Here is a 20,526-nt window from a genome sequence, read left to right as displayed (position 1 = left end):
GCATGATGCAGACTGCCATCTCAAGCTTCTTCCTGCTACCATGAAAAGCTTCCACAACTGCACATGCTCATTATGCCCCATGCACATGTCCCTTCAGAAGAAAACCAGACCAAAACCAGATCCCAGACAATTTCCCATGCCCTAGAAAGGAACTACAATGGTTTTTTTTTAGCTGGTAACTCAACTTTAAAGATAGTAGAGTCTGTCTGAAAGTAACAGGTCTGGCTCTTTGTGAATGCTCTGACCAACAAGGAAAGCCAGTTTATGAGCATACTGACAGGGAGCAGGTACTCTGATAACGCCCTGCAGAGGGAAAAAGAAAAAAGGAATTACTTTCAAGTCGCCTAAATAAGCACACATTCACTGTAGCAGAGTCCTGGAGTTCAACAGTCTGAGTACATGTAAAATGTATATTCCTTGTAGACCATGCCCATTTGTGAAAAAAACATTACATACACTGAGCATGTTAAAGAAATCTGCTTCACAGAACAACACATGCCAAAACTGCCAAACTCCATTCCCCTCCTCACTCCAGAAGCGCCTCTCACACAGGTTTACATTTGACACTGAAGTGTAAGTCACATGCAGAATTTCTGATCACTGAACTGACAGATATAAAGCACATCTCAGGCATGAGCCAACTGTGTGCTGATCTGGGTGTGCAACAGAAGAAGCCTTAAGGGAAATGGAGGAACGCTGTTCCATCTCCATACAAAGAACTAAGTATTTCTGCAGGTAAGAAAAAAAAATCATTTCAGTTTTGCTTTTGACAGAGAATTTGGAAATAATAAGTATTTCCTAGTGAAAATAAAGACTATTTTAATCTCCAGACTTCACCACTCTAGGTCAAGAGCATACCTGCAGGCTTTTTGGATTAAGGATGCCTTTTTCTACCCTCTTGTGGGTTGTTATTGCATGCTGACATGCAATCTTAGAAGAAAAACATTATCATTTCCCAGAGGAAATACTTACCGACCAGTTATAATACATGTGGCAAAGCTTGTAGGTTAAACGTTGTATATGATCAGGTTTCAGTTTGCTAGTGTCATAAATTACGTTGTAATGAGTGGGTGCAACACAACCATTTCTCACTGCCTGACTCACAATGTAGAAATCATACCTGTAATAGAAGATACAGAACCTTAGCAGTCTGGTACAGAAATAGCTGCTTTGCGTGGATTTGTCTTACTTATTTTCTTCAAGTCACTTTATGCATATTGAGTAAACCCCAAAAATACGCTTATCCTTTGATCACAAAAATCAACTTACCCTATTCCTGAAAGGCTAGGAGATCTGGAATAACATAAATAGTCTTATGCTATGGAACAAGTTTTAAGACCATGGAGATATCTTTCTTCACAGAGAGTTTTCCTCCCCATACCCACCCTGCGCATTTTCTTAAAGCATATGTGACACTGCAAAGCATACAAATCCTGGAAGTTGGAAACCATGAAGTGTTGCATAATGAAAACTTAAGTTTGTCCATTTTCTTCATCTACACAGTCACTGTGATTTCTTTACCAAAGGACAGAAGTACAGAAAGCACTACTCTACATGATCCCCAATCAATTTAATATCAGATACATTTCCTTTATTATCAGGTTGCCAGCAAACAGACATGCTACATCTATACAAACTCACCATTCTGGTCTGGTAACCTCCACATCAACAACAGTACCAGGGGGTGGGTTTTTAAGTGCTCCCATACTCTCTGCAAAGAACCTGGTATTCACTCGTTTCTTCACAACTATCACAGTAAGCCTTGGACTAAAATAAGTGAAAATAAAACAACAACAAAATTATGGTAAAAAAAATGCACTAAGTATTTCAGAAGAACTTCAAATTACAAACAAGCTTAAAAGTTCTCCAGAACATTAATTTTACATTTAAGTCTTCACCAATTTATTGATGTAGATTAAATACGATGTTCATACTTGAAATTTTTAGTTTCAGGTATAACTTTGATACTATTACTCACCAACCCACCTTAAATTTAACTTAACAGGGAGACACAAAAGTGACTAAAAAGGGATCTTCTAACTACAGATCTTACTTCTAATCTCTCCTCCTCAATTTCTGTGGAAGAGACTGTGTTTTAACAGTGGTTTTGGTAAAGAGCAAGCGATTACAGAAGCCAAACAAAAGTAGTTAAGCCCTTCAATTTCTACTACTGTAACTTGCATTGTGCCACCTTGTCAGGATATATTTTCATTTTTCAAAGCAGATTATGAAACCAAGTCACTGCAATTGTTAAGTTTTACAGCAGAAAGTTGAAAACTGCACCGAACAAAAGTGACTGGATGACAGTCAGCCCTTTCAGAAGTGGTAATTAAAAAACTGACCTACCAGACATGATCAACCAGTTGGAAAAAAAAGTATTGACTACCATATGGAGGAAGAATGCCTGGAGAGTGTGTACACTGAATACTCAAGTGGTGTGTGTACTAAAAAATTTTCCTAACATATTACAAGCTAGGTAAATCTAGTTACTAATCTAAGTTACTTGAACTCAAAATAAGGATGAAAAGGCAAATCTTCATCAGTAACCACTTTTAGTACCCAGGCATTTATTTCTCTTGCAGCATAAAAAAGAGGGTTGGTGGAAACAGACTTACTTGTAGTCTTTACCAACACTCTTCAAGCAATCCAGAAATTGAGGCACTTCATAATTAACCAAAGTATATAGTTGTCCATCTCCTACACCATCACGATACACAATAATACGAGAGGGCAAATACTTATTCCACTTGAACCAGTCTCTTAGAGCAGCTTAAAAAAAATAGTAAAAGCTGTTAGCTATAATGAAAAACCTTTCCACAACAAAAATGGATTTTTATTACTGGAAAAACAGCCCTAAGTTTTGAAACCTAAGGTCCTCAGTCTTTCACTAACCAGAAACAGGTACACATCATGATACACAAGTGTTACCTGCAAAAAAAGAAAGAGCACAAGGAGATTATCTACTCTGCTGGCCTCTATCACAGCAAGGAGCTGTCATCCTTTAAATCCATCTCCTTTAAAGCATTCTTTGAAGCTCACTGATAAGCAGCATGTACTTATCAAGAAATACGTGAATCAATGGAGAAACGAATACAAAATGCTATTAATTTTCAGCAATATTAACTGAATTTTTAATTTGGTAATGACTCCCCTCAAGGCAGCTGAAGAAACGTGTTTTGCGAAAGCTAAACTGTCTTTCTTAGTTCTGAATCAAGAAGAACAGAAAGCCTTCCCTTACTCTGCAAGCAGACCTTGAGGCCATCCACAAGTTCTTGCCCACGACTCTGAACAACACAGCGGGAGAACCACCTGTGAAGAACAAAGTAACAGATGAGCTTCCAAGCATTTCCCAGGCTTACCTCAATCAAGTTATTTTTAAAATGGCTATGAGAACTTAAGTCTAATTGCAGGTCAATGCAGTCAAGCAGGAGTTAATGTGCTAGTGCAGTATTTCCCTCGCAAAGCCTCTGCGGTAGACAAATGCCTTAGCACCACGTGCAACTCCGCTCAAAAAGCTTTTACACAAGTCAGCCAAAGGCTGAGGATCCCTAGCGCTGATGCCCTCTATCCATCCCACTCCTTGTCCCACTACTTGGCCCCTCTCCCAAGCACTGTGGAAGAAGGACAAGGCTATTCCTTAAGGGACAGAGTGGAAAAAATAATTCACAATATATAGTTCTCATTGACTATGTACAGTAAATCAATCTGGACACTTTCATGATGACAATATACAAGCTACTTCTCAGTTAAGGGAGATACAAAGATTATTTCTCCCCCAACTCCCCTTACCCCCAATTCAAATCTTACCGTGTCATTGCTTGATTCAGGCTAGAGACAAATCCTGCAATTGACTGCTTTCCAGATAGTGTGTCATGGTAACAATCAATTCCCACAACCATTACCTGTTTCAGCTTAAAAGGAATCAATGCAGAACACATATTAGTACATGAAGACATGCCAAAGCACTCATCATCTCCATCTTACAGCCAAACAAGATCCTGACGTAAGGTCTGTGGTTTCAGGATACTTCAGTAAACCTCAGGCACACAGTTCTTGAATTAAATATCTCCTTATGTCATATTTAACTTCACACCTCTTCTCACAGACACAAAAGAAACTACACAAACAATACTCAGTTTTCTTTCTTTTTTGGGGAAAAAGGCTTTGTTTTTAAGTAAGGCTCAATAAAAAAAAGCCATTACCATTAAAAAAAATTAAAATAATCACTTACTGGGATCTCAACACTCCAAAGTTCTCCACCCATTTTACAGTTCATTTGTATGGCAATTTTTGTTGCTATGGCCATAACAGTCTGAGGCTTGCTTAAAGTGCGAGCAACCACACATTGACTTGGAACAGGACAATCTGTACATAAGTACTTCTTGATAGCATCATATTTATCCTTTCGGGTACTAGACAAAACACAAACTACCTTTAAAGAAAAAAAAAGGAATGTTTTTAAGAAGCTGCACTCTCAGATTTACATAACAGTTGTAGATCTTTAGAAGTTTCTTACACTCAAGAGGAATACTCAAGGTTCACAGTGAAAGAAATACCTGTAAAGTTTCAGTGCCCATGCTCCAGAGCCAAGTACAAAGGCTCTTTTCCCAGAGGGATACTCATACTTTGGAGTTTGAACAGCAGTATGAGCAGGCATACAGCAGATACTCAGGAGCCAAGAGTTTTATTTCTGAGAATGAATCCCACTAGTCTTAAAACACCAATAACAGAGTTTAACGCAATTTGAAATTACAGGTTCAAATACATACTATGTTTGTGTCAGAGGTAATACTTTGCTGTAAACCCCTTAAATAAGCTTCTGTTCTATCATCTACTTCAATCCTGAAAAGGAAGAGAAAAATGCTTACAGAAAAAAACCCCAACTAACAGCTATTGAAACTTCAGCAAAAACATAAGTGCTCATTATGCATCAGTGCTGTATGAAGTGTCACTTTTACAGCTATTAATAAACATACAACATTCACACATTTTGAAGATTAAGAGGAATCACCTATAACTCAGGCTTCCAACAGCAATGAAATTCAAAGTTAAAAGCAAGCACAGGTACTCAAAGGAAGATCTTTGCAACGAGAACAAATCAGAATACATCCAAAGTCAGCAAGAAAATACACAGAATCACAGAATAGTTAGGGTTGGAAAGGACCTTAAGACTATCTAGTTTCAACCCCCTGCCACAGGCAGGGACACCACACACTAAACCATTTAATCCGAAACTCCTTTTCATATTAAATATAGCTTCACTTGAGAAGGATTTGCTCAACAACTTTACATCTGACACAGTTTGGTTTTGTCATGTTTGAACCTCCAGTGAAAACTCTTAACCAATAAAAGTGTAAGAAGTCAGTCACTGGATAAAACTGAACAATTTGCTTACCGAAAGCAACTTTGCTTTAGCACATATCTCACAGAACTTGGTACTGTGACATGCTACACTATACTCCTCATTTAACGGCCTAAGCATGCTAACAGATATGCCTTAAGAATAAAATGATTTTTCCATCAGCTTTCTAAAGACACTTACATGGTTGCCTTGTTCATTTTGATTCCCATAGCTGGTGTGACTTTAAACAGATTTTGAAGCAATGTATTAGCAGTGTCATAGTTGCGGCGCGTGTACATTAATAACCAGTTGTCCAAGGGCTTGGGACATATTAAGGGAGCTCCCCTAGTTTCCTTTGACCAATCACCAAACTGAGGATTGTACTCAAACTGTAAATAAGAGACAGTAAAAGAAGAAAAATCAACACCCTCCTGAACAAGCTATACCACAACTACTTCCTGATACACTTCAAGAACAGATTGGAATGCTTCTGCCTAGAAAAATAAAAATTATTCTGAACTGTTCCTTTACTGCTCTTGTCACTGATTGAAAATGAGCTTTACTAGCCCTTTCAAAAAATCACACACTCTTCAAATGCTTCATTCATAATGATGCAAAGATACTCAGGATCTTTAGCCCAGGTAAATTGTTGCTATTTGCCACACAGATTCTGTGTTACAAAGACACTGCTGTTTATGCACTGACTTATTTTTCTTACATTTTCCTTTTTAGTAAGGCAACTGCTGAGAAAGTATTACTATGAAGATATCAGATCTTTTCAGTAACACCCAACACACACAAAAAAGCCCTTTACCAAACACAGATACACAAAGATACTGTAAGATGCCCTTTTGCATCTATTCAAAACAAAGACTTCTACTAGAGAACAAATACATCATGTTTTATGGCGACCTATTGAAATCCAAGTTACTCACCTCTAAGTCGCCTCAACTCTGAGTGAACAGATAGTGTACGTATTCTACGTACTGAAAAAAATTAGTAGGTTCTCATTTTAAAGCATTGGTGTTTTAATAAATGGAAGCTAGTTAGAAACAGCTATAGTCTCCTACTTTGTGTATCTGAAATGACTTTTAGACAGAGGGTCTGTTCTGCAAGGAAGACACTATTGAAACGCAAGACAGCAAAACTCCAGGGGCTTCTAAACAGAACCTGTAAACAAATTAAGAAGTTTGAGTGTCTCCTGTTTGGACAGAGATTTGTGTATAAGGTCTTCACTTACAAACCTTCATTTATCAACCAACACGCAGCACCTCCTTCCTTAAGAACTTGCTTTATCAGTTTATCCAAAATATTTAGAAGTTGCTTTATTTACCACATTTCCTGATTGAAGGATCTTTTCTCCTTGAACAACTCTTCCCGTAAAGGATAATAAACGAGAATCAAAGCTTAAACCCCAGTCTCGGAGTTCCTTCTGAACATTGTCATCTCTGTTTAAAAACAGGTTTTAAATTAAAACAAAGAAAACTGTTCTTGCTGAGACTTTTCTTTTTTTTAACGCCAGTACAATTTCCAAAGTTTTGTTACAGGAAAGTAGTTTGCCATGAAAAATCTGTACGATAAAATAGTACAAAAGACATTAAGGTAGCATACTTTCGGATGTACTCAACAAGTCTTCCAATTTCACGTTGCCTTTGCTCAGGTGGCAGTCGTGTATGACAAGCCAAGTCTTTCATCATATTAAAATCATTACGCATCTTCTCAGTTAATCCTGTTAACAGCAAAATCTTTTTCTGAGTAAAAAGACTAAGAAAAGAAAACTTGAAAGTCATGCAGATTAACTATGTGTGCACTGCAGACACAAAGTGTCAGTAGTAACCAAGGTTTTCAGTTGCTCCCTGTACTCAGTACTCAGACACAGTACTCCCCTATACTCCCAATATGCACAGAAAAAGGAAATTCTAGATTTTTGCACTTGAGAGGAAACCACACAACATATGCAGCTCTTGAGTTACATTTTCCATAGGAAAACAAAACAGTGCTGAGATGGACAGGTATGATTAGTGCAAAGTCAGTATCTCAGAGCAATAAGGTACTTTAAATATCTTACAAAATTATCAATTTATAGTAAATTTACCTTTTTTTCTTCAGCAGAAGTTCCACCTCCAATAAACTCTTGAAGTTATCAGTAGGCCAGTGTTTAACACCACACATAAAGACCACATAACATCAAAACCCCTCAAACTCTTCAGCTGCATTTATATAATCTAATCTTTTGGCTACAAAACTTCAGTCTAAACTCATGTTTACACATACAAAACACTTATATTTAACTTGGCAAGAGGCTGCTGTCAAAATACCATTTTCAGTATGCATTATGATTTAACAGATGGTTTGATATGAAACAATGCTATGGTACCTGTTAGGAAGCAGAGCTCTGGAATTAGAACCACAGGTCCTGACATCATGTTTCCTCCCTTCCTCCTGCACTGACTTACTAAGACAGGCTGGTTCAAGTCAGTAATTTCTTGATTATATTGCTGTATTACAAATGTATATTGTACATTAGTTTATTCATAACAGTTTTCTTAATAATCATGCTCACTTTAGAAAATTAGTATTTTTCCTAAAACAAACAAAACTGAAACAAAAGCAACCAGCAACTTTTTTGAGTTAGTACATCTAACTTGAAAGGAACAGCTTTTGTCAGAAAAGGCCAAACAGGGAAGCACTATTTTCTCTACTGGTGAGATCAAATTATTGGCTTTTAAGAGACAACAGCAACAATGCTTTTGCCTTGCTCTAGGCTGTATCACCCACAGTACCCAGTTCAAGATTAGGATGCTCATTTCAGTTCAGTAATGGGCAAAGTTCCTGTTCTATAGAACAATTTAATTCAAGACAACACAAGAATCAAAAAAGATTCCCAGTGAAGTTTCTGAAACTCAACAACCCTTCCTTGCATTTGGCAAGAGTTGGTCTGTAGCAGTTACTCATGTCAACAAACATACTTCATAGTTTAACTTTTTCTTAAAGAGAATGATACCTCAGAAATCATCCAAAGGGTAGCACTTTAAAACAAAAAAGTGAGATCACAGCAAAGTTGAAAAAAGCAGAGAAAATTTATCATTTATCTGGAACTAGAATGAATATCCTAAGTTTTGCTTCTATTTTTTTAAGCCTCATCCTGTTTTACAGTTGAAACTAATGAGCAGAAAGATTTCACAATTACAGCAGTAAGCCTCCATGGTCGAGAAGGTTAAGCTATGAAAGACATATGTAAATTTTGTTTCAAAGAACCAAAGGTATCAAAGAGTAATTTCTTTAAAGACTGTCCATATATTCTACCTCCAGTAAATTATCAGCACACTTGCTGAGAGTACACTCTGCTCCATCATCCAGATCATTAATAAAGATGCTCAAGAGGACTGGACACAGCATAACGCACACGCTGACAGTTCAGTTTCCATACCCTTTTGTAGTAGTCGACGTAGCTGATCTCAGAACCATCTGATTTTCTAAAGGTACACTGTGGATCGGCATCCCAGTTGATGTCATCAACTCTGTATGTTTTGTTATTGTACCTAAATAAATAATTTAATCTTTTTTTTTTTTACATTTTAACTCAAACAGAAAAGAAGTAAAACTGCAGGACAAAAAGGTTAATTGTAATACTCATGTAAGCTGGAAGTTTTGTTCCTATCAGCAGCAGTGACATCAAGTTTTTTGATGTAACAGGCTAACAATTCAGCTAAAAGCTAAACTGTGATAAAATTAAATGAAAAAACAGAACTAATCCAGCATGTACTTTCTGCCTTTGTAAATGCTGTCACTTCAATTAGTTTGGTGCTTGACAACGATATCATTTTCATCTTTCTGATGCTTCACTGTATACTTCAGGACATGCAACATCCCCAAAAAATAAACAAATCTCCAAGATAACAAGAATACAAAGAGACTTACTTTGTAAGAACAATTAAACCTATCAGCTCTTTAGCACAGGTATCTCTAAATCTTTGCTCTTCAACCTGGTAATACAGACTATACATAAAATCCAACACTGTTTCACTGCGAAGAACCTTATGGCTCACATCTACACATAACATAATGCTTTCCTCATACTGGAGGATAGAACTTGCGAAGCCTGGCCAAACCATCAACCTGTCAAAGAACAACAAACAGAATCTTAATATGCTTTAAAGCATTTCTATTCTCACCCCCTGAGTCATCTCTGCCTAATTTCCCAGACATTAGAAAGCAGGCAATCATGGAATAGTTAGGGTTGGAAAGGACCTTAAGATCATCTAGTTCCAACCCCCCTGCCATGGGCAGGGTCACCTCATGCTATACACAGAGAAACCATTATCCAAATACAAACAAGGTTCTGAAAGTTAAAAAAAAAAAAAGAAAAAGAAAAAGGAAAGAAAAAAGAAAAGTATTTTATATGAAGTTATCTTTAGTCAGGTATTTTAGTACAGGTATTCAAGACACTTCAAAAAGACCAACAGTTTATCTAGTAAAACACTGTCCACTTTCTTCCACCAACCAGTTTATGCCAGGTAAGTAAATGGCAAGGAGTACACTACAGATACATGATGGGGCTCCAGTCAAAACTCAAGCTTACTAACTTGTACAAGAGGCCTAGGGCTAGCCATAGGCAACAGTCACACTGTATGGGATCCTGTAGCCACACAGCTAGGTATGGCCAGGTATGAATTTCCACAGATTAAATGGCCTTCAGAATGAAGGCAAGACACTTCTGAGCTTTAAAATCAAAGTACTCAAGAGATCTCAGCCTTACAGACATTTAAGCAAGGTTTCTGACACTGGAGTTAGATGTAATAGCACAATACACACTGGTAACAAGTAACGAGATCTTATACATACAGGAAACTGAGAAGGAGGTCACATGCTTCCCAGGAATACCAATTTAAGTCCATGGTTTTATTACAAAATAAACCACCAGAACAGTACCAAATTCTCATCCTTTTTCCCTGCACACCCCTAAGCTCAAGTATCCTTTTTCCAAACCTGTGATTAGGAATGCTGATTGGGTCATTGGGATTGTAGTAATTGCGTCCAATCTGCTGCAAATTCAACATCTTCAAAAGCCTGGAAGTTGAAATATGAATGTCATTTACCATTATTATTCATTTTATCGAACTATGCATGGTCCCATCCCTCTGCCCAACCTCACTTTTGGTCCATCTGATCAGATAAAACAATCACACGTGACCTTCTAATTAAACTCAATTTAGAAAGGCCATGGACACTTATTAATGACAATTAATCATTTCAGAATATTAGCACACAACCCAACCTTTCACCAACCAGCTGAGGGTAGCAGTTTAAAGAAGCTATACTTCAGATGAAGCAGGTAGCCCAAGTACCAAGGTTAAGTGGAAAGACTACAGTAAAAGAAGTAATTTGCCAGTTCAAAGTCCTGCACTACCATTTGCTTTAAGAGGCAAATCTGCAGACACAATAGGACGGCAGCTATAGGACTAACTACCCACAACAGTTAGCATTTTAGTATAAATCTGCTTCCACAGGAAAAAGGTATGAACTCATTTCACACTAACATGGGCCAGAAACATGCGTATAACTGCACACTAAAATGGTGCCAGATGTGACTGGTCACACAGTAATGGTAGCTGCAAAGGCTTACAAATTTACATTTGTAATATCGGTTTGTAGTCCTTTCCTTGGAAAGGAATAACAGGTCAGACATTTTTTAAATGGTTTCTTATAAAGATATAACTTGGACAGCAAACCTTCTAAAAATGATGTTGTAAAATTGCAGACATGTAGGTGAAGAAGGTGGCAACTCATTAGTCAATGTGATTGTTATCTTCACATCCTCTCCATTTCGAGTCCTACTAAACACTTCAGTAACCTGAGAAAAGTAAAGTTAGGTCAATGAAACTAGAGGCAAACTAGGCTTTTTCTGCACTTTGCTCCATTAATATCCAATTGGACTTGCATGTTAAGATTCCAAGACTTTGCTCAAATGGGAATTTTATTTCTACTATGACTGTAAACTACTTTAGGCTTCATTCATTTGGGTGAAGATGACTAACAGAGAAGAATGGAGCCTTAAACACAAAGCAGCTGAATTCAGTAAGACAACAGGAAGACCACTTACTAATTACCATCACAGGAAAAAGACTCAACTTGAAGAAATAAACTTAATGTATTATCATCAGTACATGGCATTTCTCTCCCACTTTAAACAGAGAGGAGCCATCAGCTTCACTGACGGGCTCACCTTTGGTCTACAGTCGGTCTGTTATGAAGCCAGCTGGAAATTTCCAGCACAGGGCAGGCCCACAGCTCTTGCCACAGGGGCCATCCAAGACCACCCAGCTACCAAAACCTTGCCACATACACCCACTGCATCTATCCTTTTGATTATTTTAGATGTTAAAATACAGAAGTTATGAAAAGATATAAGCAGAAAGAAAACTAAAGGAAAAATACTATATGTACTATCTACTTCTATGCAGAGGATTATTCTTGCCTGCACAACCTAAGCATGAGAACTAGAAGTTTAAAACCAAATTTCTCTACACAAGCAAATTAGCTTACACCAATATATTCAACCCAACTAAACACTGCCCATGGGACATCAATTCTCTAACTTCTAGACCAGTAAGAAACAAGATGCATCATAAAATGCATGTCAAAATAAAAAATAAGATAGCATTCTTGTATCACACCTTATTCACCAGCTTTTTTGGCAAGAATAGTATTGATCCATCAAATGCATGAGTCTTTCCAATTAGCTCTTCATGCTGAAAGAGCAAAGCTGATCGAAGGCGGCGTGCTTCCATCTCAGGACTATAGCCAACATGGTACTGATATAAAGCCCACTGCGGTCGAGATGTTAAACGGAAGTAATTTGTAGTTAGCTTTATCGTAACACCCGAAGTACCTAAAATGAGAGGCAAAAATGTCAATAGTTACAAACTTTTACCAGTTTATCGGAATTCAATAGTTCTGAGACATTTCAAAAAACTAAGGCATTCAGACAAAGATTAGAGGTCTGCTGTGTGCCGCAACTCAGTAAGCTATATGAAATGCTCACACAGGTGTAGTGTTATCATAGACACCCACTTATTAGAGCTTTTTTTCCTTCAGTTGTCAGGAAAACTCTCACAGCAAGCATTTAGATCAGTAACCTCTTTCCCAAAGGATTTGCACTGGATACTAGAAAGATGAATTTCCACCAAAATTTAAGCTTCTTTTGTGAACAAATTAATCTTGCTTTACACAAATCATAAACATAGAACAAAAACTAACAGTGTCAATAACTAGAGATATCCACATTCCCATTCATGTATGTTACACGATGACATCTTTTTAGGTATTTCAAGATTTTTCAAATGAACAAACAAGCAAACAAAAAACCCACAACAGTAAGAAGTGGCTTCAGATAACTTATTTAAAGTATTTCTTCTGATTTTTTCATATCTCATTTCAATTTCTCTTAAAGACACAAGTCTCATACAAAAAGTACACTGTAGACAATTATGGATCATCCATTTTAATTTGGGTTTCATTATCCATTTTTCCCATCTGAAATACAACATCTCAGATGAAAACAAAAAATAATGAAAACATACAAAGCATAACTGTATGAAGCTATAAAGAGAAAACAAAAGGCCAGCAATACAGCTGCCTGCTAAGTACAGTGATCCATGACCTAACATCAGCATAGCTCTAGACAGAAAAGCTAGGCGAGAATGAAAACTGTACTGCTTCAGGCTCAAAGTGACTTGAGCAGAACCAAGCCTTGCCATTCTTGGGCCCATGGCATGCTCCAGTTATTATTCAGTTATGCAAAAAGGGACTACAGTTGCTGTTACATTGTTGTGACACTTCACAGATTCACTTGCAATACAAAACTACTGTCAGCAGAGAAACTGCGCTGTTGAACATTAAGAAGGATTGTGTTCTACCAGGAAGGCAGGACAAATGTGACAGCCTGCTTTTGCTTCTTTTCATATGCACAATTTCATCTCAAGGAGAGGAGTGCATCACCTGTTATTTACACTACAAAGTTTCTTCAGAAGAAGTCCCAAATTCCGTATTTATCAGATCTTTAGGAATTTGGTTAGGCCAATGCATTACAAACGAGAACTTCTACAAGCAAACCTACAGAGTCTTGAAGAGTCCTGCCTGAAGAAGTAGACATCAGGAACATATAAGGATCATCACTTATATATCAACAATTGCAATTGAAAATGCAACACAACTTCTGTCTGAAGCCCTCTGCCATCAGACATGTCATCTTACTGTTCCTCTTCAGATATTGGGAGCAACTTGCATCTTTTTCTAGTACACAATAAAGATTTTTTTTTTACTTGGTCCTCTAGAGGATACTAAAAGCAGAAATATAGCAAAACTTCATTTCAACTTGCTTACATGCCTACAGTCTAATATAAACATACCAGTTTTTGATTCTTGAACATGTTCTATGGCTTGCCGAGTGTTCACCCCAAGGTCATTGAAATCTCTGCGACGCCTACCCCTGTCTGCTAAAGACAATTCCTGAAATCCCACAGAAATCTGTAATCCTATTGTTTCAAAATTTGAGGAAGAGAAAGAATTACAGTCAACACTTACATACAAATAAAAATAAATACAATTCCATTTTGAAAATCAGATATACACAAGATCAAGAGAAATCATGAAACGTTAAGCTACAGCTTTTGCTATGTAGTAAATCCATCTCATAATAACATTCAGGTAACACATAACAAATTCCTAAGATTTAGAGACAGCTAACTAGTAAGCAAATAGAACAGCTCACTAGCCAGACAAAAAAAAAAAAGATATGTAAATCCTTCAAATCAATCTTTTTGCAAACACAGGGAGAACAGATCTTTCATTTAAGCTCCAGCTGGCACCAAAATGTTTAAATACACTGTGATCTGAAATAGGTAAGAAAATTTAATTTCCTTATTAAGATTCAAGAAGCGTAACAAAATAAAATGGACGATGGGTATTCATGCAGGTAATTGTGCCAACTGCTTCCTAATTTATTGTTTTAATAGAAGAGATGGTACAGATGGAGTAGAGCACACTTAAGGTAGTTTTCGTAATTCCTGGTTTAGTTACACTGCACCTTAGAATGACAACATTATTATCATAAAGGATGTAGAGCGAATGTTTCCAAATCTCAGTAATAAATCTCATTTTGAGAAGAAAAATTTGAAATATAGTCTAAGGAATGTCTTAATTGTGCTCTTGAGGGCAATGAACTTTTTCACTCTTTCTGACCTTCTGGCCTTCTCTCACTCTGGCCCTGCGGAACACTCTGGCATCCACGGCCACCAGGTTCTTCTAATAGTGATGGACAAACACGTGGCTGGTGACGGCCAGGTGGCTGAATTGGCAAAGCCTGATGAACCTGCAATAGTTGGGAATAACTTTTCCTACTGCAACTGAAGAAATAGCATACTCCCAAGAGTAAAGCAAAACAAAGTCAGTAACCAAGTACAGAATACTCAAGTACTCAAGTGTAACAGTTACAGAAGTTTAAATCTTTTCTCCTGTATTAAGCAGCAGAGTTATTACTTTGTACCTCAAACTCCAAAATAACGCGGGTCGAGGAATTTTCTTTTTTTTTGCAAGTTAATACTCATTTAAATAGTAGTAAATTCAAATCTCTTTCCAACTCTATAGCTAAAATTTCTGGACTTCTAATTTTTAACAACCCCTCTGATACTTCAATTAGCTATTTATTTTACAAAAACAGCTTTTGCAATTTTAGTGCCTAGTGAATAAATAACATTAAGAAGTGTCACTGCAACACAACATTAGCTAAGCACTGAGCCCCACTATCCTGGGCTGGCTACATTCCTTTCCTATCCATTAAAGATTCACATCAGAGCTCCATGTATTTCACATTTGAGAAAGAGAATTATAAACTATCTTCTATCATGATTTAAGCTCATCTGACACTGGCAAGAAACGGACTAGGAACACTCCTCCAGACTAATGACATGAAAGATGATTATCCACAACTGACAGATTTGAGAAACTGCTTTAAAAAAAATCTCCAGCTACGTGGCAATAGCTTCAAATACAGATCAGCCATTTTCAAGCTACAGTTTGACCAGCCCTAGACACTAGTTCAAATGCAGAGACAAAGTCCCGCACATTAAAATTAAAACCAACAGCAACAGGTCAGAACACCTGACAGACACAGGCTCTGCTCAAATATTCAACAGCAGCAGTACCAGCCTTGTATGTCCTGCTTCTCTGTCCTTTCCAACCCTAACTATTCTGATTCTATATCACAGTGGACAAAACAGGCTATGAAAATATCTACCTATTTCCACTAGCTCTATTATAACAGCACAATATTAAAATAGGAAGTAGTTAAGTGATGACATTTCAAAGCCTAGTGTCATTTATTAAAGAAGAAATCAACTTACAGATGCAGCTCCTACAGAAGGAATGGCAGCCTCCTGCCCTGGAGGTCTTCCTCTTGATCTGGCTCTAGCTCTTCCCGTCATCTTCTAAGACAAACCACTTACAACATTAGTGTTCAACCTTCTCCTTCCCCCATCCTTCTTCCAATAAATATTATTAACAGCACTACTGTATTTGTATTTGTAATAAACAAATAATAAAATATACACCCCTCTGTAAAAATCCCTGCTGCTGAATCTCCACACACAGCCACAACAGGTAGCGTGGGAAAGTTACAGCTTCTTGTAGTCAAGTCTGAACTGACAGGCAGCAGCTGTGAAGAAAGTCAACTAGACTGGAAAGCACGGCAGATCTGCAACCTCAGACAGGTGTTAACTCAGGGTCTACTGATGTTACGTGCAAGTCACACCTGAGACTCAGCTCAGCCTAATGTGTTCCATTACCACACAACGCATGCAAAACACACACCAGCCCTCGCTGCCTGGGCAGTGCCCCACTGATGCAAACCAGCCTCCGAGACCTGTCTGTCCTCTTCCCTCTCCCAGCAACCCTTCTTTTCTGCTTGTGCTCAGCCTGAAGTCCTCCACCAGCCTCAAACAGCTTGCACGGCCCAAATCCTCATCAAGAGGCATCCCCACCCTTGCGGGCCTTCAGCGTCACCTCAGCCTGCCCTCAGGCCACGAAGGAACTGCGCCCGCAACAGCCACACTCAGCCGGCCATCCTCTTCACGACGCTACAGAACTTCGTTCCCACTCAGACTAACAACCACTTCCACACTGGGCATTGCCCGCAGGCCGCTCCTCCGGACACAAACCCCTTCACACTGCCCACCGTACAGCGGCCGACTACCGCCGCCAAGCCCACCACTCAGGCTGAGCGCTCCATGCGCAGACGCACAGCTTCCGGCCGGCACGCGCTAGTAGCGCAAGCGGGAACGCACACTCTCCTCTGATTGACTCCTGAGCCTCAGCGCTGTCGGAAAGTCCCGAACAGTGGGGCCGAGAGCGGCGGACTGAGTTGAAGGTGGTTGGTTGGTTGGTTGGTTGGTTGGTGGGTGGGCGGGCGGGCGGACGGTGACCGTTAAGGGCTGCGTGCGTGTTGCCTTAGGCGCTGCACTGAGGGAGCCGCCGCACGGTGAGGTGCGGGTGTCCCCGGCACCCTTGTGCACCCGGGCAGCCTGTGGCAGGAGCGGTCCCCGGGCAGCACCGGGCTGGAGGGTGGCGGTTGTCACTGTTAGCTGGGAGAGGGTGAGGTTCCTGCTGAAAATCGTTTTCTTCTCATGCCACGTAAATCTCAGTTAACCAGAAGGTGGAGCAATAAAACAAGAAATAAAACTTGTTTTAGTGAAGGCCTGCGTTTGTCGGCGACATTTAACAACCGTGCCGCTTGCACTTCATGCTCTTTTCCAGAGGTGTACCGAACACGAACAGAAACGGCTGGAAACGAGCACAGTGTGCATGGTATCTAAACTGCCAGCAGGAATGGCTTGACAAATCAGATCAATCATGGACAGTTCAAAACACATGAGCATCTGTCCTCTCATTGAGATACATATAAAAGGGGGGGAAAAAAGCACCTTTTTCTAAGTACTGAGACTGATTCAATCGCTGTGATTGTTACAGAGAATCACAACTTGTATTTTAGATAGGTCACAATAAAACTAGCAAATCCTATGACTTACAAGTGGCCTGAAGTGGGAATGAGCTCTGTGGGAAGCTTTTCCATGCTTCTGTGGAAAGACAGGATGTCTAGACAGCACCAGGGCTCAAGTGCACATCTCTTTCTAAGTGAGCCTGACTTCAAGGGACAAGAGATAACACTGTCTAGTTAAAAACTTACCTTTATAAAAAAGACTAGTCTGATCTCATGAGGTCATTTACAGTTTTCCAGGTACCTGCAGTGAATAGAGGACAAGGTTCCATTTGCCTTGTTCTCTGTTAAGTCAGGTAGAAATGGGTGACACTGTTAACATTAAGTCTTAGCATAATTAGTACAAATATCTTTTTGTTTTATTTAGATTGTCCCTAAAGCTAGTTTTGTTGTGTGTACTGACACCAGTGTAGTACCCACTTAAGCACAATTTTCTTTTACAAGTTAAAAAGCAGAGCTTTCAAACTATGAAAGTGTAGGTATTGCTGCTTAAAGATAGCTGGAGTACTGTTAGCGTGTGATTTTTATTACTGATATCTAAATCTGGATAAATATTTAAGAAACTCAATACATACGCTTAGATGGGGCGTATTCAGTGCTTCTGAGAGTGCTGACTACTGCTTACCGAGGGCTGTTCACCCACAGTGGCAGCTTTTATTGCTCTGTTGCCTGCAGAACTCTCCAGTGGGTCAGCGGGTTAAAGCTGCAGAAACACAAGATGCAGATTTTCTTGGCTGATCAGTATATAAACATAAACAGAATATAAAGAGGTTGCCAAAGTCATTTAACGTACGTAAATCGTGAGAATGCAGCATGTGTGTGTAGGAAATAGTAATGTTTGTTTATTCATTTAAAATATCTGCTGTACTTGATGTTTATTTTTTTAAGCCAGATTCCTTACATTTCATGCAGAACTTAATTATCTTTAGATGGAAGTTGTTGAAAGTACTTAGATCAGGCTGGCTACCTACAGCAACTCCTTATAAAGTGAAAACAAACACCAACAATAAGCACCCTCACTTTTATATGTGGGCTGTCAGACAGTTAATTAGTAGTTAATGAAAGATAGGTTCCAATTTGGTTTTCACAGTCTTTCAAACTTGCCTTTTTTTATATATTTATTTTTTAGCAAGCCAAGCCCAGTGAGAACTGTGACTCTGCAGGTAGGCTTAATGAATTTTCAGAGGGGAAATGGCAATGCACCAATTGCAGCAGGTGCAGCATGTCCTTTGTCCTGGCTGGTTTCTCAGAGACACTGAGAAAAACAAGAGTTTGCCCATGGTAACTGTTTGGTAACTTTTTGCTTCATATTTTTTGTGTGTTGCCAAAATCCTACCAATGCTGGACTTCAGCACGTCAAAATACCACATATGAAATAACTTTTTCACAGCTACTTGGCTCACGCTTTGCTTTGATGTTTGTTTTACCCATGATGCAATCGTTTTTGCCTTCTGTCTCCTGTTGCTACAATAAGCCATTTCCCATACATGTCATCTCCAAAAGGGAAAAGACCGCATGGAAACAGAACAAAGAAAACAGAACAAAAGAAAACCAGGGATTTTTCCAAAGGCCCATTTGATGTACAAGTATAAACAGGAAAAAGATGCCTGAGGAGGTGGGAGCCAGGAACTGTACTAGCAGACAGCTGTTAACTTGTGTAGTGAGCAGCACTTTGGGGTTGTGAATGGTAAATAAATGAGTCCAATGCACAGAGTGAAGAACACTCACTGCAATATCTCTAGTGTAATGTTTAAGTGTATTGCAAACTCCTAGCAATATAAGTTGAACTTTTACCTTCATGTCTGTCTTGTAACACCCAAGTCCAGGTATCAATAGCTCTTTTGGTTCTAGCCTCAGAAAAGGCAATACCTCAAGAAACTGGAATAAAAAGTATTGTCTGCTGTGATGTAGCAAGAGAAGTAAAGAACACTTCACAACAGAGCAACTCACACGTGCGAATAGATTTTTAAAAGCCCAACATCTTGCTCCTGAATTTTATTAAATATTTGTTCAAAAATATTCAAAGGAGAATTGCTCAAAACTCACCTTTAAAATAAGTTCCTGTGGTAGATGTTAAGTAGGCACAAATCTGGACCACAGTGTTTTTGCATTCTTAATTAGTTTTCTTCTGAAGTGAGAGCTCAAGGTTTTAAAGACTGACCTACTATCCAAAATAATATCTTGTGAGTTAATAGCCTTGCTTCTTCCAAATGCAAGTTTTTAATATCACATTTAATTTACTATAATTATGCTTGAATAGAGAAACTGATCTGAATACACAGTAAAGCCTAGTTTACTTACTACCTTGGGTAGAGTATGGGAGTCTAGTATTTACATACCTAAACAGAAAGCAAAAGGCACGTTACAGAAAAAAACTGCTACTAAGGAGATAATACCCAATTCTCAGCACAACAAACAAAATGCACATATTTTCTGTCAGGAAGAGGGAAAAATATATTTTTCAGCATTGCATTTCCTCTGCTGTTCGGGGGCATGTTTTTTTCTATCCCTAATTTCTGTTTGTCACTTCAGATCTTTATTTTGGTCTGAGCCCTTCTTTCAAACTCTTAAAACATCACTCACTCTATTCTTGGAATCTGTGTAGGACTCTCTCCTGTTCCCCTTGACAACAATGTGTTTTGTTTCAACGGAAGCAAACTGTTTTTCTGTTTCATGTGTTCCCTTTTTACCAGGGTATCTAATCACAGCAGTTATCATCACTGCTCATTCCAAGCCCTGTTTTGTCAGACTGTGCCCTGAGCCCTCTTTTCCTGACAAGAAAATGGCCCCATTTACAACCATCACATCCCTGCCAAAATTTCCTGCGCTATATCAACTTCACTCTATTTTCTGTTAATTTCTGCCCATTACAAACTCACATCAGTCATAGCTGACATTTAATTTTTATCCAAATCCTAAGCGAAGTGAGCAAGCACTGATTTGATGTAAGTTCTCAGTAAATAGCCCATATTAAATGGAGAGATCACATTAAACAGACAGGAACAAGGCTACCAGAACTTAAAACTATAATTAGATTTGTAAAGTGTATTGTATATATAAGTAGGAAATTCCGTAAGATGTGGTCCAATCCTTTATTATCTACATCTTTCAACTAATAAGGGGAGATGGAGAA

The 20,526-nt window shown here is 38.6% G+C and overlaps 1 protein-coding gene across 1 annotated transcript; it reads right to left on the bottom strand.

Annotated features, from left to right (window-relative positions):
• Positions 1–186: 186 nt before the first annotated feature.
• On the bottom strand, positions 187–12,147 carry PIWIL1 (piwi like RNA-mediated gene silencing 1; the record flags this gene model as incomplete). The annotated part of the gene is made up of 17 exons (XM_080629009.1): positions 12,019–12,147; positions 11,074–11,195; positions 10,331–10,411; positions 9,263–9,460; positions 8,772–8,883; positions 7,719–7,839; positions 6,953–7,070; positions 6,675–6,789; positions 5,543–5,730; positions 4,766–4,842; positions 4,232–4,428; positions 3,808–3,911; positions 3,239–3,309; positions 2,616–2,769; positions 1,642–1,767; positions 973–1,120; positions 187–303 (listed from the first exon to the last, which is right to left on the bottom strand). The coding sequence occupies exons 1-17, from the start codon at positions 12,130–12,132 to the stop codon at positions 187–189; spliced, it is 2,163 nt and encodes a 720-aa protein (XP_080485135.1). The 5' UTR covers positions 12,133–12,147.
• Positions 12,148–20,526: the final 8,379 nt, after the last annotated feature.

This window comes from Psittacula echo (assembly GCF_963264785.1).
Source record: "Psittacula echo genome assembly, chromosome: 13".
In the NCBI taxonomy this organism is placed as follows: Eukaryota; Metazoa; Chordata; class Aves; order Psittaciformes; family Psittacidae; genus Psittacula; species Psittacula echo.
Note: the sequence above shows the minus strand (reverse complement) of the source record. Positions and strands in the feature narration are given on the sequence as shown.